Source organism: Salmo trutta, chromosome 25, assembly GCF_901001165.1.
Source record: "Salmo trutta chromosome 25, fSalTru1.1, whole genome shotgun sequence".
NCBI lineage: Eukaryota > Metazoa > Chordata > Actinopteri > Salmoniformes > Salmonidae > Salmo > Salmo trutta.
Window position 1 is genome coordinate 43,337,711 of NC_042981.1, and position 23,568 is coordinate 43,361,278.

General features: G+C 44.9%; 1 protein-coding gene across 1 annotated transcript in view; it reads right to left on the reverse strand.

Annotated features, from left to right (window-relative positions):
- Positions 1-1,001: 1,001 nt before the first annotated feature.
- The window catches only part of LOC115162606 (MAM domain-containing glycosylphosphatidylinositol anchor protein 1-like), a 367,347-nt gene continuing 344,780 nt past the window's right edge, over positions 1,002-23,568 (reverse strand). Inside the window, exons 17-18 of the mRNA XM_029714070.1 lie at positions 17,953-18,061; positions 1,002-1,161 (exon numbers count right to left, since the gene is read on the reverse strand). Of these exons, the coding sequence (XP_029569930.1) occupies positions 1,067-1,161; positions 17,953-18,061 (204 nt within the window). The 3' untranslated portion in view covers positions 1,002-1,066. The remainder of the gene's footprint in view (positions 1,162-17,952; positions 18,062-23,568) is intronic.

The following is a 23,568-nucleotide window of genomic DNA, read 5'->3' on the forward strand; positions in this document are numbered from 1 at the left end:
TGATTTTGCGTTTATATTTTTGTTTTGTATGAACAAGCCCACTGGGTATAGATGTCAGTTCAACTTATAGTTTTGATTTACATTTGCTTGAGTTGTCAACTAACGTGAATTAAACGGGAAATCAACAAAATAATTCCACTTTTTGGGTTTAGGTTAAAAGTTTTTTTTTTTAAATGCCCTTACATTGATGACTTTTTGCTAATCCAATTAGTTTTCCACGTTGATTAAATGTCATCACATTGATTTTGGGAGTTGAAATGGCATGGAAATAACATGAATTGAACGAGTTTTTGCCCAGTGGGAGGTTCCCTTTTATCGCTGAACGATATGAATCAAGCCTCATGCAGTAAAAATACAACACTTCTTTGGAAAAGAAAGAAAGAATAGATTGTATAAATTTGTGCTTCTTTAGTTTCGCTTTGTCGTAGCCTGTAAAGTCATCCATGTCCATGAGTGTTTTTCTTCACTTAAATGTTATTTAAACTTTTGTAATATATATTATATAGAGAAATGTATACGTACAATCTAACGCAGGTCCTACTGCAGCGACTGGTAGAGGAGAGGCAAGTGGGAGCTTCTTTCTATCTTTCTTTCTCTGTCAGTCACTCAGTCTGCCTTCGTGATGCGGCAACTACCTGGCACCTAGCCCAAGGAGGCGAGGAGGAGGGTTCAAAAACAGGGGGGAGGGGTGGTCTCCCATATTTCTTATTTTGTCCTTCGTCATCTTTGGTAGAGTGTCTGACACTTGTGTCCCAGGAATACGGGGTTGGGAAAGAGTAGATGAAGAGTGAGAAAGTGAAGAGAAGTATGAAGCTGGGTGAATGTCTGCTGTGAGGGGTTGGATATTGGGTGTCAAAGGTCACAAGGACATGAGTATGACTGGAGAAAACAGCAGCATAAGACAGTAAAAGTGTGAGTGTGGAAAAGAAGAATGAGAGAGAAGAAGTGGTACAAGAAGAGGTACAAGCTTAGCCAGGGTGGAATGGGAAGGATATGAAGGATGGATTGGCGATGAAAACAGGGGTGGAGATGAAAACAGAAAGGTGGACGCTGTGAGTTGCGCTCATCATCTGTAGAGCAGCAGTAGATAGGAGCAGAGGGCGAAGGTCAGCGAGGCGGCCAATGGGTGCGAGCACAGCGCCGGGGCTCCTCCGATCAGAACTGTGGAAAAAAAACAGAACAAACTAAATGGTCGGAGCACAATAGACTATTGACCACAACCAACAAGTCACATTGATTGTAAAGAGTTCAAGAGCTGAAACCTTTTGGCAGTTAGTTACTGTACAATACTTTTATCTAGTCTAGTAATCCATATGTGAAAAATATATGGGAGAAATTAAAAGTAAAGCCTTGTGAGATATTGCAACTCAATCCCAAGATGTTATGAGGAGAGAACATGTGAGGAGATGCGGTACTAAAACCACATCTGGAACTTTAAAAGCCTGAGAGTGGAATGAGGGGAGTAAGGCTTTTTATCACTTCAGAGGCAGGATTCACAATGGAGATTGGATGCGTGTCATAAGTGCTTTGAGGTAGCATCTAAGAGACAATTTGCCCATTGATGTCATCATCAAACTGTTCGCCCCTTGTTCGACATGAAGATCTCTACACCAAACCCTTTCAAAGAATAGCTGTTGTGTTGGGCAGGAAATTCAAAGCTCATAGGACAGATGATGTACTGTGCTTTTATAAAAATGTATGTATGTTACTGCTTTTTTGGTACTCTGAGTAAACATAGGGATTCAAAGAAATAGAATCACAAAGCACCTACAGTTCAGGAGACATTTACAACCCTTCCTCTCCTTTTGTCAGATAGCATGCAAATGCAGATACACACACACACACACACACACACACACACACACACACGTTTGTTTTACTATCCTTGTGGGGACCAAGCAATTGATTCCCATTCAAAATCCTATATTCCCTTACCCCAATTGTAACGGTCGTCGTATAGAGTAGATCAAGGCGCAGCGGGTTGAGTGCTCATATTTACTTTTATTGAATACTTAAACAACAAAACGAACGAACGACAAACAGTCTTGTAGGCTACACACAGCAATGCAAAAACAACTTCCCACAAAACCCATTACAAAAACACCCCTCTATATAGGACCTTCAATCAGAGGCAACGAAGAACAGCTGCCTCCAATTGAAGGTCAAACTATTAACCCTAAACATAGAACTAAAAAGACTAGACCAGAACATAGAAATATACTAACATAGAACATAACCTCTTACATCTAGATGTTCCGCTAGCGGAACACCTGCTCCAATATCCAATGATGGGCGTGGCGCGAAATACAAATTCCTCTAAAATCCGAAAACTTCCATTTTTCAAACATATGACTATTTTACAGCATTTTAAAGACAAGACTCTCGTTAATCTAACCACACTGTCCGATTTCAAAAAGGCTTTACAGCGAAAGCAAAACATTAGATTATGTCAGCAGAGTACCCAGCCAGAAATAATCAGACACCCATTTTTCAAGCTAGCATATAATGTCACAAAAACCCAGAAGACAGCTAAATGCAGCACTAACCTTTGATGATCTTCATCAGATGACAACCCTAGGACATTATGTTATAATATGCATGCATGTTTTGTTCAATCAAGTTCATATTTATATCAAAAACCAGCTTTTTTACATTAGCATGTGACGTTCAGAACTAGCATACCCCCCCACAAACCGCCGGTGAATTTACTAAATTACTCACGATAAACGTTCACAAAAAACATAACAATTATTTTAAGAATTATAGATACAGAACTCCTCTATGCACTCGATATGTCCGATTTTAAAATAGCTTTTTGGTGAAAGCACATTTTACAATATTCTCAGTAGCTATTTACACAACCACCAAGTTTAGCACTCACCAAAATCAGATTTACTATTAGAAAAGTTTGATTACCTTTGATGTTCTTCGTCAGAATGCACTCCCAGGACTTCTACTTCAATAACAAATGTAGGTTTGGTCCAAAATAATCCATTGTTATGTTCCATCAGCGACGTTTTGTTCGTGCGTTCTAGACACTATCCCAATGGTAAATAAGGGTCGTGCGCATGGCGCATTTCGTGACAAAAGATTTCTAAATATTTCATTACCGTACTTCGAAGCATGTCAACCGCTGTTTAAAATCAATTTTTATGCCATTTTTCTCATTAAAAAACGATAATATTCCGACCGGGAATCTGCAATTAGGTAAACAGCCGAAAGAAAATACATCACGGGGTCGACTCGGGCACGTGCCTAAGCCTTTTGTCTGCTGATAGACCACTTAGCAAAAGCGCTCGTGTGTTTCAGCCAGGGCTTTGAATTACGTCATTCAGCTTTTTCCCGGGCTCTGAGGGCCCATGGAAGCCGTAGGAAGTGTCACGTAACAGCAGAGATCCTTTGTAATGGATAGAGAGAATCAACAAGGGGAAGAAATGGTCAGACAGGGTACTTCCTGAACAGAATCTTCTCATGTTTTGGCCTGCCAAATGAGTTCTGTTATACTCACAGACACCATTCAAACAGTTTTAGAAACTTTTGAGTGTTTTCTATCCAAAGCTAATAATTATATGCATATTCTAGTTTCTGGGCAGGAGTAATAATCAGATTAAATCGGGTACATTTTTTATCCAGCCGTGAAAATACTGCCCCCTATCCATAACAGGATAACCAAAAACCCCGGAACACTTTAAACGAACACCCCTCTACATAAACACATAGCCCAACAAACCCCGAAACACTTTAAACAAATACCCCCTGCCACGTCCTGACCAAACTATAATAACAAATAACCCCTTTACTGGTCAGGACGTGACAGTACCCCCCCCCCCCCCAAAAGGTGCAGACCCCGGATGCACCTCACACAACAAAAATAAACACAAAATAAACCCCCCAAACTAAAGGGAGGGAAGGGAGGGTGGCTACCGTCACCGACAGTTCCAGTGCTACACCCCCCCTCCCCAATCCTCCTACTGTGGAGGTGGCTCAGGCTCTGGCCTTAGTCCCCCACCTAACCTGTCCACTCCCGCTGAATACCTCGGGCTGAAGCGCGTCGCTGTAGACCTCGGGCTGAAGCGCTTCGCTGTAGACCTCGGGCTGAAGCGTGTCGCTGTAGACCTCGGGCTGAAGCGCGTCTCTGGCTGCGCCGCTTCCGGACTGTAGGGCGACTCTCGCTGCGCCCATTCCGGACTGTAGGGCGACTCTCGCTGCGCCCATTCCGGACTGTAGGGCGACTCTCGCTGCGCCGATTCCGGACTGTAGGGCGACTCTCGCTGTGCTGATTCCGGACTGTAGGGCAACTCTCTCGGCTCCGGACTGTAGGGCGACTCTCTCGGCTCCGGACTGTAGGGCGAATCTCTCGGCTCCGGACTGTAGGGCGACTCTCTCGGCTCCGGACTGTGGGCTGTCTCTCTACGGGGCACTGTCGCCGGAAGCTCTGGACGGGGCACTGTCGCCGGACACTCTGGACGGGGCACTGTCGCCAGAAGCTCTGGACGGGGCACTGTCGCCGGAAGCTCTGGACGAGGCACTGTTGCCGGAAGCTCTGGACGAGGCACTGTCGCCGGAAGCTCTGGACGAGGCACTGTCGTCGGAAGCTCTGGACGGGGACTGCGCACTGAAGGCCTGATGCATGGGGCTGGCTTAGGACGCGCCAGACTAAGGACACGCACCACGGGGCTAGTGCGAGGAGCAGGAGTAGGACGAGCTGGACTGGGCTGATGCACTGGAGGCCTGGTGCGTGGCCTGCCATATGAGTTCTGCTATACTCACAGACACCATTCAAACAGTTTTAGAAACTTTAGGGTATTTTCTATCCAAATCAAATAATTATATGCATATTCTAGTTTCTGGGCAGGAGTAATAACCAGATTAAATCGGGTACGTTTGTTATCCGGCCGTGAAAATACTGCCCCCTATCCTAAACAGGTTAAGGTCCTGGAGTGGCCTAGCCAGTCTCCAGACCTTAATCACATAGAAAATCTGTGGAGGGAGCTGAAGGTTCGAGTTGCCAAACGTCAGACTCGAAACCTTAATGACTTGGAGAAGAGCTGCAAAGAGGAATGGGACAAAATCCCTCCTGAGATGTGTGCAAACCTGGTGGCCAACTACAAGAAACGTCTGACCTCTGTGATTGCCAACAAGGGTTTTGCCACCAAGTACTAAGTCATGTTTTGCAGAGGGGTCAAATACTTATTTCCCTCATTTAAATGCAAATCATTTTACAACAGTTTTGACATGCGTTTTTCTTGATTTTTTTGTTGTTATTCTGTCTCTCACTGTTCAAATAAACCTACCATTAAAATTATAGACTGATCATTTCTTTGTAAGTGGGCAAACGTACAAAATCAGCAGGAGATCAAATACTTTTTTCTCTCACTGTACATAGGAACAGACACACACATACACACACACACACGCACGATAACATATGCACTCTACACACACGTACACATGGATTTTGTACTGTAGATATGTGGTAGTGGTGGTGTAGGGGCCTGAGTGCACACAGTGTGTTGTGAAATTATTGAATGTATTTTAATGTTTTTAAAATTGTAGAAACTGTCTTAATTTTACTTGACCCCAGCAAGAGGATAAATACAAAGTTCTTCCTCACCCTCGATTTGGAAAATCTGACCATACCTCTATCCTCCTTATTCCTGCTTACAAGCAAAAACTCAAACATGAAGTACAGTGGTTCTTTCTTTAAAAGTTGCGTCGTACCGCAACAAACCTTGCGGGCTGCCGCATAATTCTATAACACGTTATTTAAGTGTCAGCCATTGTTGCCATTAATGCTAGTTAGTGCTAGTTTGACCACCAGTGGGCATCTTTGATAAGCATTTGACTGTTTTTAATATTGGCTGTACTAGAGAATTTAAAATGTTTTTTGTAAGAACATAGTATATGGGGTTAATTTGATTAATATTATGGTGCTTCTATTCCAAGAAAATGGTTTAGGAAAATATGGCGCTGTATAATGTGACCGGTAGGGAGTAGGCTACTAAGTGACTGCGATTGTATCCTAACATTTCCACACCCTAATTCTAGGCTAACCAAAACCCAAACAGAGATTCATTGAAAATAAAAATCTTATTGATTTATCAAGACCAGTCCCCAGGGCAGCACAAAACAGTGCTGAAATAGTTGACCACACATGGGAAGGCTATTGCTTCAAATCCTATTATAACAAATTAATGACATTTGCTAATTTCCTCATTATTCAGTTGGGGAATTAATTTTTAATAGATGTCGGGGGTCCACGTCGCCAAACGTTGCATAAATATGTTGATAACAATTGGATGACTTTGGGAGTTTCAGTCAGCAACAATTTGTTGCCTTATTTATGCATATTTAGCCTACTTTATTCTTAGAACTCCAGCACAGAGAAGAGAAAGCAGCCTTAAATAATTAAACAATAAAGCAATTGAATTCACAAATGCATTTGACTGTTTTTAATATTGGCCATCACCCAAAAACACAGGATCTATCTGGTAGAAATAGGTTACAGAATTTTTATTTTTATTTTTTACAATTTCAAAATGCGTATGTTTGTTAGGCTACTGTGCAGTCTGAAAAGTAAACATAGCCTAGAGTTCATAGTAATCATGGTAAAGTGCCTAATTCCTTACATAAGGGAGAGCGGTTCATATCCAGACTTTCTTGGTGACCTCAAGTACTCATTAACTCTGTCTTTAATGCTTTTTCAGGTTGCATCAGTCATAGACAGAAACTTCTGAGACAGTATTAATGATGAACAGCCGGAGGTTCACTGGTAAGCCACATTTGCCTCGGGATCCATCCCAGTTGGTATTCTGTGTCCACTTGTTGTATCTCTCTTCAGTTACACATCCTTGGCCCTTGCTGTGCCTGGTGAGCAGTTTGTCAAGTTCTGTTGTCAGAAGAGGAATGGAAATGTCAGGGTGAACCGACGACCTGACAAACCCACCAGGTATGTTGACTCTGGCTGTCGGAGGTGGAGTTCCAGAGCTCACAGGTGTGCCTGGCATGGATTGTGACTCCATCTCGTTCCTCGCCCTCTTCAACGCTTCATTCTCCGCCTGTCTCTCCGGCCAATGCCGCCTGGCTCTGGACCAATGCATCAGCTGTCGCCCGTATCTCTGCCCTCCGATAATGTTTATCTTTCTGCTGGTCTGACTTAAATGACTCGAGCTCGGTCTTCAAAGTTTGAATCTGATCCATGTGCACCTTCATCAGATGAGCAAAATATGGTACCGCCCTGAGCTCCGATCGTTTAGAGTGGCCTATGATAGAAACAGTAAACCAATTAAGAAATAAAAGTGACTCCAACACACAAATGCTGCGTACAAAAACACATTTTAAGAATCTAGCAAAACTAACCGCTTTCTTGGGAATCATGTGTTTTTTTCGGTGCGGCCCGTTGTCCAGCCCTTTTTCCACTGATCTCCACGGACAGTTGTCGGCATGGTTGTATGCTCTGCAAAAACACATTCACGTTTTTAGTGCACAATTATCGATTTTATTACACAGTATGCTTACGCATTGATAGGCTATATAGAATTGTTTTAAAGAAAATACACTGAAACCAAATACCTTTAGTTTTGGTGATCCTCTCTGCTCCGGCTCATTTTCAAGTCCTCTGGTGGTTACAGTCCTACCCTGGAATGGGTGGTACCATAGAAAGAAGCTGGATTGATGAAAACTATGTCCACTATGTCTGTTCTGTTTGGTCGCAATGTCATTTTTTTGACAAACAGCTTGTTTTTGAATGGTAACTGTGTTAATGGTGGAGTTTAGGGCGGGGTGAGGAGTACTGGAAAGGTGTGACTTTCAGGTTACAATAGGCCATAAGTATACAGCAGATCGCCAATTGTCCTCACTTTGATTATGCTGCTAATCGGGCTGTAACAACATACTGTAGCACCATGATCAGGATCTTTATTCATTTAAGTGAGCAAATTCTGGTTTTCAGGAGGAACGGAAAATCTACTGGAAACATTTAAAAAATACTGTTAGACTTGGGGATTATGGTCACGGATAGTGCTATTCGCAAACACTATCATCAGATGCCTGTGTTACGCCAAACGCGAAAGCCCAGGAAAATGAACAGTTACAGCAGGCTACAATACTGTAGAGTAGACCTAATAATGCAAAAAATAATGCTTAAATAAATCTACTGCTGGTCTTCATTGTATGCTGCACATTTTTACATTGTATTCGATTTTAAGCAAGATTATTCAAGCGATCAAGTCACTGATGGATGAAGATGATGAGCGATCGGCAAAGGCCATCTGTAATCTGCTGGCATCATGGCTCACCATCAACATCGCTCTAATCACAGTCAGAATAGCAACCCTTTGCCTTGATGACAGCTTTGAAAACTCTTTACATTCTCTCAACCAGCTTCATCTGGAATGCGGTCCAACTCATCCAAATCCATCTCAATTTGGTTGAGGTCGGGGGATTGCGGAGGCCAGGTCATCTGATGCAGCACTCTATCACTCTCCTAATTGGTAAAATAGCCCTTACACAGCCTGGAGGTGTGTTGAGTCATTGTTCTGTTGAAAAACAAATGAAAGCCCCACTAAGCCCAAACCACATGGGATGGCGTATTGCTGCAGAATTATGTGGTAGCCATGCTGGTTAAGTGTGCCTTGAATTCTAAATAAATCCTAGACTGTGTCACCAGCAAAGCACCCACACACCATAACACCTCCTCCTCCATGCTTTACTGTGGAAAATACACATACAGAGATCATCCGTTCAACCACACCGGGTCTCACAAAGACACGGCGGTTGGAACCAAAAGTCTCCAATTTGGACTCCAGACCAATGTTTCTTGGCCCAAGCAAGTCTCTTCTTACTGGTGTCATTTTGTAGTGGTTTCTTTGCATGAATTCGACCATGACGGCCTGATTAACACAGTCTCCTCTGAACAGTTGATGTTGAGTTGTGTCTGTTACTTGAACTCTGTGAAGCATTTATTTGGGCTGCAATTTCTGAGTCTGGTAACTCTAATGAACTTATCCTCTGCAGCAGAGGTAACTCTGTGTCTTCCTTTCCTGTGGCAGTCCTCATGAGAGCTAGTTCCATCATAGCGCTTGATGGTTTTTATGACTGCACTAGAAGAAACTTTCAACGTTCTTGAAATATTTTTTCATTTAACATTTTGGGAATTTCACCTTTATGTAACCAGGTTGGCCAGTTGAGAACAAGTTCTCATTTACAACTGTGACCTGGCCAAGATAAAGCAAAGCAGTGCGACAAAAACAACAACACAGAGTTACACATGGGATAAACAAACGTACAGAGAGTAACACAATAGAAAAATCAACGTATATTGTGTGCAAATGTAGTAAGATTAGGGAGGTAAAGCAATAAATAGGCCATAGTGGCGAAATAATAATAATTTAGCATTAACACTGGAGTGATAGATGTGCAGATGATGAATGTGCAAGTAGAGATACGGGTGCAAAAAAGCAGAAAAATAAAAAAAATAACAATATGGGGATGAGGTAGTTGGGTGGGCTATTTACAGATGTACTGTGTACAGGTGCAGTGATCGGTAACCTGCTCTGACAGCTGATGCTTAAAGTTAGTGAGGGAGATATAAGTCTCCAGCTTCAGTGATTTTTGCAATTTGTTCCAGTCATTGGCAGCAAAGAACTGGAAAGAAAGGCGGCCAAATGACGTGTTGGCTTTGGGGATGACCAGTGAAATATACCTGCTGGAGTGCGTGCTACGGGTGGGTGTTGCTATGGTGACCAGTGAGCTGAGATAAGGCCGGGCTTTACCTAGCAAAGACTTATAGATGAACTGGAGCCTGTGGGTTTGGCGACGAATATGTAGCAAGGGCCAGCCAACGAGAGCATACAGGTCGCAGTTGTGGGTAGTATATGAGGCTTTGGTGACAAAACGGATGGCACTGTGATAGACTACATCCAATTTGCTGAGTAAAGTGTTGGAGGCTATTTTGTAAATGACATCGCCGAAGTCAAGGATCGGTAGGATAGTCAGTTTTACGAGGGTATGTTTGGGAGCATGAGTGAAGGAGGCTTTGTTGCGAAATAGGAAGCTGATTCTAGATTTCATTTTGGATTGGAGATGCTTAATGTGAGTCTGGAAGGAGAGTTTACAGTCTAACCAGACCCCTAGGTATTTGTAGTTGTCCACATATTCTAAGTCAGAACCGTCCAGAGTAGTGATACTAGTCGGGCGGTTGCGGGCAGCAATCGGTTGAAGAGCATGCATTTAATTTTACTAGCATTTAAGAGCAGTTGGATGCCACGGAAGAAGTGTTGTATGGCATTGAAACTTGTTTGGAGGTTTGTTAGTGTCCAAAGTATTGACTGACCTTCATGTCTCAAAGTAAAGATGGACTGTTGTTTCTCTTTGCTTATTTGAGCTGTTCTCACCATTATATGGACTTGGTCTTTTACCAAATAGGGTTATCGTCTGTATACCCCCCCCCCCCCCCCCCACACACACTTTGTCACAACACAACTGATTGGCTCAAACGCATTAAGAAGGAAAGAAACTCCACAAATGTACTTTTAAGAAGGCACATCTGTTCATTGAAATGCATTCCAGGTGACTACCTCGTGAAGCTGGTTGAGAGAATGCCAAGAGTGTGCAAAGCTGTCATCAAGGCAAAGGGTGGCTACTTTGAAGAATCTGAAATATAAAATATATTTTGATTTGGTTTAATACTTTTTGGTTACAATATTATTTCTTCCATATGTGTTATTTCATAGTTTCTTCAATGTAGAAAATAGTACAAATAAAGAAAAACCCTTGAATTAGTATTTTTAGATTTCAATTTAACCAGTCAAGTCAGTTAAGAACAAATTCTTATTTTACAATGACGGCCTATCCCGGACGATGCTGGGCCAATTGCGCACTAACCTATGGGACTCCCAATCACTGCTGGATGTGATACAGCCTGGATTCACACCAGGGACTGTAGTGACTCCTCTTGCACTGAGATGCAGCGCCTTAGACCGCTGCGCTACTTGGAAGCCCAAGTGGCGGCAGTAGGTTTGTCCAAACTTTTGACTGGTAGTCTATACAATATTGGCCCCTTTCCCAGACACAGATTTAGCCTCAACTAAAAATCATTATCAGTAAAGAATCTCCATTGAAATGGTATTACTGAACAAAAATATAAATGCAACATGCAACAATTTCATTGATTTTACTGAGTTACAGTTCATATCAGGAAATCAGTCAATTGATAAAAATTCATTAGGCCCTAATATATGGATTTCAAATGACTGGGAATACGTTTATACATCTCTTGGTCAGAGATACCTTCAAGAAAATGGGCCTCATAATGGGCCTTAGGATCTCGCCACGGTATTTTTGTGCATTCAAAATGCCATCAATAAAATGCAATTGTGTTCGTTGTCCGTACAGTGCCTTGCAAAAGTATTCATTCCATTGGCGTTTTTCCTATTTTGTTGCACTACAACCTATAATTTAAATTGATTTTTATTTGGATTTCATGTAATGGACATACACAAAATAGTCCAAATTGGTGAAGTGAAATGAAAAAAATTACTTATTTCAACAAATTAAAAAAATTTAAAAATGGAAAAGTGGTGCACGCATATGTATTCACCCCCTTTGCTATGAAGCCCCTAAATAAGATCTGGTGCAATCAATTACCTCCAGAAGTCACATATTTAGCTGAATAAAGTCCACCTGTGTGCAATCTAAGTGTCACATGATCTTAGTATATATACACCTGTTCTGAAAGGCCCCAGAGTCTGCAACACCACTAAGCAAGGGGCACCACTAAGCAAGCGACACCATGAAGACCAAAGAGCTCTCCAAACAGGTCAGGGACAAAGTTGTGGAAAAGTATAGATCATGGTTGGGTCATATAAAAATATCCGAAACTTTGAACATCCTATGGAGCACCATTAAAGCCATTATTAAAAAATGGAAAGAATATGGCACCACAACAAACCTGCCAAGAGAGGGCCACCCACCAAAATGCACGGACCAGGCAAGGAGGGTATTAATCAGAGAGGAAACAAAGAGACCAAAGATAACCCTGAAGGAGCTGCAAAGCTCCACAGCGGAGACTGGAGTATCTGTCCATAGGACTGCTTTTTAAGTCGTACACTCCACAGGGCTGGGCTTTACAGAAGAGTGGCCAGAAAAAAGCCATTGCTTAAAGTGTTCGCCAAAAGGCATGTGGTAGACTCCCCAAACATATGGAAGAAGGTACTCTGGTCAGATGAGACTACAATTGAGCCTTTTGGCCATCAATATAAACGCTATGTCTGGAGCAAACCAAACACCTCTCACGTATTGGCAGCATCATGCTGTGGGGATGTTTTTCCATTGGCAGGGACTGGGAAACTGGTCAGAATTGAAGGAATGATGGATGGTGCTAAATACAGGGAAATTCTTGAGGGAAACCTGTTTCAGTCTTCCAGAGATTTGAGACTGGGACAGAGGTTCACCTTCCAGCAGGACAATGATCCTAAGCATACTGCTAAAGCAACACTCGAGTGGTTTAAGGGGAAACATTTAAATGTCTTGGAATGGCCTAGTCAAAGCCCAGACCTCAATCCACTTGAGCATCTATGGTATGACTTAAAAATTGATGTACACCAGTGAAACCCATCCAACTTGAAGGAGCTGGAGCAGTTTTGCCTTGAAGAATGGGCAAAAATCCCAGTGGCTAGATGTGCCAAGCTTATAGAGACATACCCCAATAGACTTGCAGCTGTAATTGCTGCAAAAGGTGGCTCAAAGTATTGACTTTGGGAGGGTGAATAGTTATGCACACTGAAATTCTCTTGTCTTATTTCTTGCTTGTTTCAAAATTAAAAATTATTTTGCATCTTCGAAGTGGTAGGCATGTTGTGTAAATCAAATGATACAACCCCCCCCCCAAAAAAAAATCTATTTTAATTCCAGGTTGTAAGGCAACAAAATAGGAAAAATGCTAAGGGGGTGAATACTTTCACAAGCCACTGTAACTTATTCCTGCCCATACCAGAACCCCACCACCACGGGGCACTCTGTTCACAACATTGACATCAGCAAACCACTCGCCATACACGTGGTCTGCGGTTGTGAGGCCAGTTGGACAATTCTCTAAAATGACGTAGGAGGAGGCTTAATTTAGTGAAATTAACATTAAATTCACTGGCAACAGCTCTGGTGGAATTTCCTGGAGTCAGTATGCCAATTGCACGCTCCCTCAACTTGAGACATTTGTGGCATTTTGAGTGACAAAACTGCACAATTTAGAGTGGCCTTTTATTGTCCCCAGCATAAGGTGCACCTGTGTAATGAACATGCTGTTTAATCAGCTTCTTGATATGCCACACCTGTCAGGTGGATGGATTATCTTGGCAGAACTGCTCACTAACAGGGATATATTTTTGTGTGTATGGAAAATTTCTGTCATCTTTTATTTCAGCTCATGAAACATGGGACCAACACATTACATGTTGCATTTATATTTTTGTTCAGTATACTTCAGTCCAGGTGTAACGGGTGTCGTGTGTGGAGGACCAAGACGCAACAGGGAAGTGTATACTCATCTTCTCTTTTTAATATACAAGAAGGAGAAACAAAATAAACACGTATACAATTAACAGAAACGACACTAACAGTTCTGTCAAGTGACAAGCACAAAACAGAATACAACTACCCACAATACAAACACACCCCTAATTATAGGACCTTCAATCAGAAGCAACGATAGACAGCTGCCTCCAACTGAAGGCCCCAACACCAATTAACTAAACATAGAAATACAAATGACTAGACAGAACATAGAAAAAAACTAACATAGAACAAGAACCAAAACCCTGGACTAATAAATCAAATACCCCTCTCTACATGGACACATACACACAACCACAAAACAAATACCCCCTGCCACGTCCTGACCAAACTAAACACTAACAAATAACACCTTTACAGGTCAGAACGTGACAGTACCCCCCCCCCAAAGGTGCAAACCCCGGATGCACCTAACAAAAAGAAAATACAAAAATAAAAAAATTAAAATTCCCAGCTTATATGGGAGGGAAGGGAGGGCGGCCACCGTCACTGACGATGCCTCTGCAACGCTCCCCCCTTCCCGCATACTAGTCCCTACGGAGGTGGCTCTGGAGCGGGACGTATCCCTCGCTCCGCCACTTGCTCACCCCTCTTCTTTGCAGACTCTGGGGCGAGGTCCCTCTTTGTCGACCTCAGATTTGGGATCCTCGCTACGGGCGACTCCGGCTGCGTCGGACTGGAGGGCGACTCCGGCTGCGTCGGACTGGAGGGCGTAGGTGCTGGACGCTGGGCACTCTGGGCGAGACTGTCGCTGTGCCATCTGGGCGAGGCGCGTGCACTGAAGGCCTGGTACATGGGGCTGGCGTAGGGGACGTCGGACTAGGCCCACGTACCTCAGGGCTAGTGCTAGGGGCAAGAGTAGGACGAGTTGGGCTGGGCTGCCGCACTGAGAGCCTGGTGCGTGGTGCTGGCGTCGGAGGAGTCAGACTAGGGACACACCTGTAGGCTTGTGCGGGGAGCAGGGATAGGTCAAGCTGGACTAGGCTGCCGCTCGGGAAGCCTGGTGCGTGGTGCTGGCTTCGGAGGAGCCAGACTGGAGACACGCACCTGTGGGCTTCTACGAGGAGCAGGATACACCGGGCCTTGGGTAAGTACTGGAAGTCTTGAGCTCACCTCCTGCACAACCCGTCCTGGCTGGATGGCAGTAGTAGCCCTGTACGTTCGGGGTGCTGCTACAGGGCTGACTGGGCTATGCAGGGGCCTGATGGCCGCCGTGCGTAGAGGTGTCCTGTAGCCTGGACTTCGGAGGCGTACCGGTGGCCAGACGTATTGGGCTGGCATCCTCCTTCCAGGCTGGATGCCCACTCTAGCACAGCCTTTGCTTGGGGCTGAGATCACACGCACTGGACTGTGCGTGCGCATGGGCGAGATCTTGCGTACCTCTTCGTACTTCGGCACTCTCCACTCCATGTGCTCCCCATAATAAGCATGAGGTGTTGGCTTCAGGGGCATCCTTTGCCCAGCCACCCACCCCGTGTGCCCCCCCAATTTTTTTTATTGGGGCTGCCTCTCAGGCCTCCTTGCTAGCCTCGTCCCAACGTACTTCTCCCGGTCCTCACCGTTCCTTCGCCACGGACCTTCTCCCGCCAGGATTTCCTCCCATGACCACGATTCCCTGTAGTCCTCCTGCTTCCTTGGCTGCTCCCTCTTCTGTTGCTTGGTCTGGTTGTGGTGGGTAGTTCTGTAACGAGTGTCGTGTGTGGAGGACCAAGACGCAACAGGGAAGTGTATACTCATCTTCTCTTTTTAATATATAAGAAGGAGAAACAAAATAAACACGTATACAATTAACAGAAACGACACTAACAGTTCTGTCTTGTGACAAGCACAAAACAGAATACAACAATCCACAATACAAACACACCCCTAATTATAGGATCTTCAATCAGAGGCAACGATAGACAGCTGCCTCCAACTGAAGGCCCCAACACCAATTAACTAAACATAAAAATACAAATGACTAGACAGAACATAGAAATAAACTAACAGAAAAATAACCAAAACCCTGGACTAATAAATCAAATACCCTTCTACATGGACACATACACACAACCACCCTGAACCACATAAAACAAATACCCCCTGCCACGTCCGGACCAAACTAAACACTAACAAATCACACCTTTACAGGTCAGAACGTGACACCAGGACTAGGCAAATGATGTGTCTTGGAAACCGGCCCTATATAAATAGAGCATCTCTGTTGAACATGTTTCATAGTCCAGGACTAGGCTTAATCTACTGTATGTCCAAGAAACCAACCTATATTGTTTTACCCACTTATATCATTCTTCATCGTTGCGTCTGCTTATACATACAGGTTGCCCAGGTGTTTGGGCTGCGTCTTTCCTCTACCCAATCTCCTCTAACCAATAATAACTAATCTGTCTCAGCTAATCTTTCTGGGCTCCTGAGCGGCACAGCGGTCTAAGGCACTGCATTTCTGTGCAAGAAGTGTCACAACAGTCCCTGGTTGAAATCCAGGCTGTATCACATCTGGCTGTGATTGGGAGCCCCATAGGGCAGTGCACAATTGGCCCAGTGTCATCTGGGTTTGGCTGGGGTAGGCCGTCATTGTAAATAAGAATTTGTTCTGAACTGACTTGCCAAGTAAAATAAAAATAAATAAAAAAATAGCTGCACCACTGCGTCAACTACACGGGCTAGCATAGCCTAGTTTCCTGTTTACACCCTCCATCAATAATTCACTGTATTCCTTTAGGATCCCTGCTATAACTCCCTTCTTCCCCACTAGCTCTCGTCTCATTCACAGCTTTCTCAGATGAGGTGTTTTGGGGGAGGTAGAGTGGTTTTCACGTTAATTATTTACTGACCCACCGATGTCTCTTGATTTGTTTTGGTTGTCTTGGCCTGTTGCTTTTGGTAAGGAAGGGACCCAATGCACAGAGGTTTGTAATGTGCTGGATACTCAGGCCGCTTGTCTCGCCTAAGTTATAGTACATCCCCATTTGATCTGTGGGGGAATGCATTTGCCATCAGCAATGTTGGGCACACCCATAACTGTTGAAAATATTAACTTGGGCACCCTCATGAGTGATAAAATACACAGATATCAACACTGTACCACACCACTTTCTTTCCACAGTTATAGTCTACAGTATGTCTAACTTGATCCCTCGATATTGTGATAGTACAGTAGCTTTATCTTTTATAATTGACCATTTCCCAAGATCCCCCATTAATTTACAAACAAAATGTTAATGGTTCTCTATCTCTATTTCCCAGAATGTGCTTGAGGTCAGGGGCAGCTTCAAGTCAGTTTAGTGCCGGCTTGATTCAATCACTGTGGTCAGTGGTGGTCAACGGACACAAGAATACATTGACAGTGAGAGCTTTCTCACTTAGAGGTAAGTAATTGTCAATAGAAGCCATCGTGTGGAGTTGTTCAATTGTGGCTGCCTATACATTGGCAATGAAAGCTCTTTCAATTATGGTCAGTGTTATGGTCAGTGCTGTATGAAGCCATTGTATGGTGTGGGTAGCATGGAGGAATCCTATAGCAGTGTCAATGAAGGTCAAGGCGCGTTGTGCCTTGCTACACTAAAAAAATGCTAGGTTAAAAGCTACCCAGTGCTGGGAAAATAGTGGACAGAACACACTTTGGGTTATTTTTTAACTAACCAGTTGGGTCACTGAGCTATGAACCACTGGGTCAGATCAGAAGACTGGAGGTGGGGCTTAGTAGGGGCGTGGCTTTCAGATTGTTATTTTTGGCCACCTGTGAGATTAAATGTCATTCCGGTTAATCTGTTCTTTTGTATTGTCAAAAAGTGTTATGGTTGAGTGCTGACACTTTTGTTGCCCCATTGGGGGCAGCTCTTCCCCCCATTACTATTATTATGCCACATGTATTCTGCAATTCTTTCTCCTCACTTTATATTTCTTAATATCTTGCTCTCTCGCCTTCTCTAACGCCTTAAATCTCTCTCCTTATTAATATCATTCTGCCACCAGTTTCCATCATTAGGGTCTCTGCTCTCTGGTTAAGTACATTCCCCCCTTCTATCCCTCTGTCTCTGGTTTCCCCAAATCTTAAAACAATTTGTAAATTCATCCACCTGTTGCAGAAAGCGTTTATTTATTGCATATTACATTTTCAAAGTAACCATACAGCATAGAGTATACAGCATAAAGTATAGCTTTGGAAAAAGGCCAACGTCTCTGAAAGGGCAAGCTCTCAACAATGTCTGGGTGAAACTGAACAGTTTCTTCCTATACTGTGTTTGGTTTGTAATGGTGAGAATGTGATAGACTGTGTCTGCCTTTAGTGAGTTGGTGAGATTAATAGACAGATTCTGACCTAAGATCTGCGTCAAGGGGCAACTTCCCCATACACCTACAGTAATATTGTGACATACATACCTGTGTTGGAAACGGAGTTCTCCTGCTTGCATTTCCCTTTGGTGACTGATACATCATCGATGGCAATGTCGCCTTCATAGCCCGATCCCCGAATGGCCTGAAACACCACCTGGACAGGGAAAGAGAAAAACACACTTTAAAAAGAGAATAACTTGGCATTCCATAGAAAATGAACTTCCACTTGCATTGCCAATACCACCAAAGTATTGTGCCAAATTGCTGCCAAGAAATACATAGACCTACAAGTGATTTACCACACTCAGAATAATGTTTCTTTTTCTTAGTTTTTTTTTACATTTTGTCACTTTCCAAAACCCTATCTTCACTTCCCACTTTACAACAAAATGAAAAAAACAGAGTTTACTCTAAGGCCATGTTATGAAGCCATTTGAAAAATAACAAACTTCCTAAAATAAAACAAGGCCAGATATTGTGGCGTAAGCAATAGGCAGTGGCTTATATACCCTGGCCACCTGTTAGGAAAAGTTTCAGTTCGGCTCGCCATTTTTACCCAGAAGACATTGGTTTTGATTGACAGCTTAATTACTGTGGAAAGTTGTAGCCCCAAACCCCATCGCACCGAGCTAATCAAAGATAGAGCATATTCCATTTGGAGAAAAAAGGAACAACACCAACCACCACAGCAACAACAAAGAGAGTACACTTTCATCCATAATAGCATTCACTTCAGACTGGTGGGCAATCCATTCTTAATTCCCTTAATGAGAAAACAAAAAAGGGATACTGCATATCCATGGCGAATGATTGTGGCATATTGAGTGTGATGCAACGTGCACTCATTGATGTTAGTGTATACTCTGGCTCGTGTGTGTTAGAGTGCCTTGATATTTGTGTGCGTGTCCATTTTTAAACTATCCATTGCTGTGAGTGTATGCTTATTATGGTTGCATCCCTACAGGTTGCAATTAAGGCACCACAGGACAACCCCCACCAAGCGCACTCGTCCATATAAGGACAAAATGCCACACAGCCTCTTGACCCACAGTTGACCAGGGGCTCATCAACTACCAGCTCTCTAACCACTCTCTCTCTCTTTTTTCCAGTTTAGCACAAAGGTGGACGACGTGGCTCTCTCGCTGCTATTCTCTAATTGAATCCCAGAATACACTCCTTTGAACAAATAAAGAATGCCTGGAGAGGATGTTTTGACAGGGATGGAGGGAGTGAAGGGGTGAGACTCTGATAGATATGACCGGTCTACTTGTTTGCGAGGGATCTTTATTTGATTTGTCCGCAAGGGGGAAGAAGGGCGGAGGGGTGGCTTGGCTAATTGGCCAAAGGGCCGTGGTGGGCGGACAGGTGGTGTCGAGGAAAAGAGCCCATTCACACAATGTCCAATTATACTCAATGGTATTAGTCACACTGCTATAAATGCACACGAACACACACACACCTCACACATCTTTGTCCTTGTGTGCATATGTGTGTGTGTTTGTGTGTCTAGTCGGCCAGGTCTTGCTATTCATTTTTATTCATGTATTCACTTCCATAGCTCTGTCAAGTAAATCCCCTCATCTAATAGGCAGAGGCCAACGCTTGCCGACAGTACAAGCCTGATTTATTATTGGGCAGACAAGCCTTACCAGGGGCTCTGAATGGACGGACACACACACACACACACACATACACACACACAGAAACACATGCACGCACACACAAGCATCAACACACAAACACACACGCACTATGGCTACGAGAGAGAGCAAGAGAGGTGAAACGGAAAAGATTGAGAGAGACATGATTGTGAAGAGAGAGGGAGAGGATTGAGAAGGAAGAGAGAAAGAGAGCTGCCAAGGCCCCATGAATTAAACAGCTACAAAGCTAGGTGTGTGTGTGTGTGTGTGTGTGTGTGTGTGTGTGTGTGTGTGTGTGTGTGTGTGTGTGTGTGTGTGTGTGTGTGTGTGTGTGTGTGTGTGTCTTTGTCTATGTGGTGTGTGGTGTGTGGTTGTTATTGATGTGTGTGGTTTATCTTTGTAAAGATTGGGGAATCTGTGTGAGATTTTGAAAACTTGTGTAAACATCTGTAAGTGGGGCTGTGTGCGTGTCTGTCTAAATTACTATGCTCTCCTCACTTTGTTTTCTCCAGCATGCACAGCAAGTGTTGGTGTTAACGTAAAAAGTGTTGTGAGTGTTATAACTGAGTGTTGATTCTATTGGGGTTAACACCAGTGGGATTAACATTTTCACCACATGGCGACTAAAATAAGTGTTATTTTATTCACAGTGGAATCAACACAGCGTGGTTTTGTTGTATTTCAGTTAACTCTCTGAGTGAAAAAGACATGAGAGGGTGCTCATTATCATTCCTCCCTGAATGCTTTGTTGCAGGTTGAGTTTTAGAATAGTTTTTTCTAGTATCTATGTTTCTGCATGCACATTGATTCATTGATTATACTATACAAAGATAAAACTTTTCTAAACTAATCCAATCTGTAATAGTGAAGGGTCGTTCGCGAACGAACAGCTCTTTTTGAACAGATCTTTTTGGTGAACGTCAGGAACCGAATCACATCAGTGAAAGACCCGTACATTTGGATACTGCTACTACTGCTTTCATTATTTTGTAACTTATCTATAGAGGGTGAATTCTCACTGCAGAAACATGGAGAGCATGGAGAGTGCATCTGGACAATGGTGAATTTTTCATTGCGTAAAAAAAAGGCATAATAATTGTGAGAATGTCTAATAATTTGGCCAGGTAAAAATTTATTTGAACAACATTTCACGATCTGCCTACCTTTTGGGATATACATTGGTTCTAGGTGATTTTTAAGCATTATTAACTAAGAGCTGTTTGGGAGACACTCTCACGTGAATGGAGCAAAATGAGTCGGCTCACAGAAAAGACTCTGAATTCTCATCACTAATCTGTAAGGGGTTGGACTTATTGCACCATTTACAGAGATGGTGTCACGGAATTCTAGGACCAGTGGAGATGCGGAATCACGCGCAGGAGACAGAGGGTCGGAGCAACAGAGTTTTAATGCAATGGGAAAAAACACAATAGCAGAAAGGCACAGAGCGCTCAATAAAGTCCGCCAGGGAAAAGACATTCCCAAAATAAACACGAGAAAAAAGCGCACGGGGCGCAGCCCGGCAATAAAGCTGACACAGGCCAGCGAAACAGGCCACACACACAACTGTCCTGAGTGGACAATAAACAATCCCGCACGAGAACCCAAACTGAAAATACACAATAAATAACCCCCCACTAATGACAGGCACGAAACAGGTGCGGGATAGACAGACAAAACCAAAAGACACAGAAACATAGATCGGTGGCAGCTAATAGGCCGGCGACGACGAGCGCCGCCCAACCGAGGAGGGGCGCCACCTTTGTTGGACACTGTGACAGATGGTTGTTCCAGTTTAGATGGTTTAGGTAATATTGCTTGTCAAGTCCTTGACCATAGCAATCATTCTGAATGCATGTTGTGGGTGATAAATGATTCCAATTGTGTAACGGATTGGCAGTCGTGGTGAAGGAATGAGGCACAGGAAGCAGCGAGCACAGGGTAGTGGCGTATTTAATGTAGACTCACTACTGAAACAAAATATTCCAAAACACAGGGGAGAAAGTACAAACGGCGTAAAATAGCGCCGACACGAACATGAACCGTCAACATAGAAATAATCCCGCACAACACGGAAGCGGAGCAGCTAACATAAATAGCCCCGCTAATTAACCACACTAAACACAGGTGCACAAAACCAAAAAAAGGGAAAACCAAAAAAGGGAATCAGTGGTAGCTAATAGGCCGGTGACGACGACCGCCGAGCGCCACACGAGCAGGAGGGGGCGCCACCGTCGGTGGGAATCGTGACAGTACCCCCCTCCTGACGCGCGGCTCCCGCAGCGCGCCGACACCGGCCTCGAGGACGAACCGGAGGGCGAGGCGCAGGGCGATCCGGACGGAGGCGATGGAAATCCGTCAACATGGATGGGTCCAAGACGTCCTCCGCCGGCACCCAGCACCTCTCCTCCGGGCCATACCCCTCCCAGTCCACGAGGTACTGCACGCCCCTCGCCCGGCATCTCGAGTCCAGAATGGCCCGTACGCTGTACGCCGGGGACCCCCTGATGTCCAGAGGGGGTGGAGGGACCTCCAGCACCTCACCTTCCTGCAGGGGACCAGCTACCACCGGCCTGAGGAGAGACACATGAAACGAGGGGTTAATACGGTAATAGGAAAGGAGTTGTAACCGATAACACACCTCGTTTATCCTCCTCAGGACTTTAAAGGGCCCCACACACTGCGGCCCCAGCTTCCGGCAGGGCACGCGGAGGGGCAGGTTCCGGGTCGAGAGCCAGACCCTGTCTCCCGGTACGAACACGGGTGCCTCACTGCGGTGGCGGTCAGCACTCCTCTTCTGCCGTCCACTGGCCTCCTTTAGGGAGTCCTGGACGGCTCTCCAGGTCTCCTTGGAGTGCTGTACCCAGTCCTCCACCGCAGGAGCCTCGGTCTGACTCCGGTGCCATGGTGCCAGGACCGGCTGGTAACCCAAAACACACTGAAAGGGTGACATGTTAGTAGAGGAGTGGTGAAGTGAGTTCTGGGCTAACTCAGCCCAGGGAATGTACCTCGCCCACTCCCCTGGCCGGTCCTGGCAATACGACCTCAGAAACCTGCCCACCTCCTGGTTCACCCTCTCCGCCTGCCCATTGCTCTCGGGGTGAAAACCGGAGGTCAAACTGACCGAGACCCCCAGCCGCTCCATAAACGCCCTCCAGACCCTGGATGTGAACTGGGAACCTCGATCAGAGACAATGTCCTCCGGCACCCCGTAGTGCCGGAAGACGTGGGTAAATAGGGCCTCCGCAGTCTGCAGGGCCGTAGGGAGACCGGGCAATGGGAGGAGACGGCAGGACTTAGAGAACCGATCCACAACCATCAGAATCGCAGTGTTCCCCTGAGAGGGGAAGATCTGTCAAGAAATCTATAGACAGGTGCGACCATGGCCGTTGTGGAACGGGGAGGGGCTGTAACTTCCCTCTTGGTAGATGCCTAGGAGCCTTACTCTGAGCGCACACCGAACAGGAAAAGACATAGGACCTCACGTCCTTAGCCAAGGTGGGCCACCAGTACTTCCCCCTGAGACTCCGCACTGTCCTCGCCACACCAGGATGACCCGCCGTAGGTAGCGTGTGCGCCCATCGCATCAAACGATCACGAACTCCGAGCGGCACATACATGCGACCCACGGGAACCTGCGCAGGCGCAGGTTCCAACACTAATGCCCGCTCGATGTCCGCGTCCACCTCCCATACCACCGGTGCCACCAGCCTAGACGCTGGAATGATAGGAGTTGGATCGATGGGCCGGTCCTCCGTGTCATAGAGACGGGACAGCGCGTCGGCTCTAGTGTTAAGGGAACCCGGTCTATAGGAGATAGTGAACCTAAACCGGGCGAAGAACATGGCCCACCTTGCCTGACGCGGATTCAGTCTCCTCGCTGCCCGGATGTACTCCAGGTTTCGGTGGTCGGTCCAGATGAGAAAGGGGTGTTTAGCCCCCTCAAGCCAGTGCCGCCACACCCTCAAAGCTTTTACCACCGCTAGCAACTCCCTGTCCCCCACATCATAGTTACGCTCCG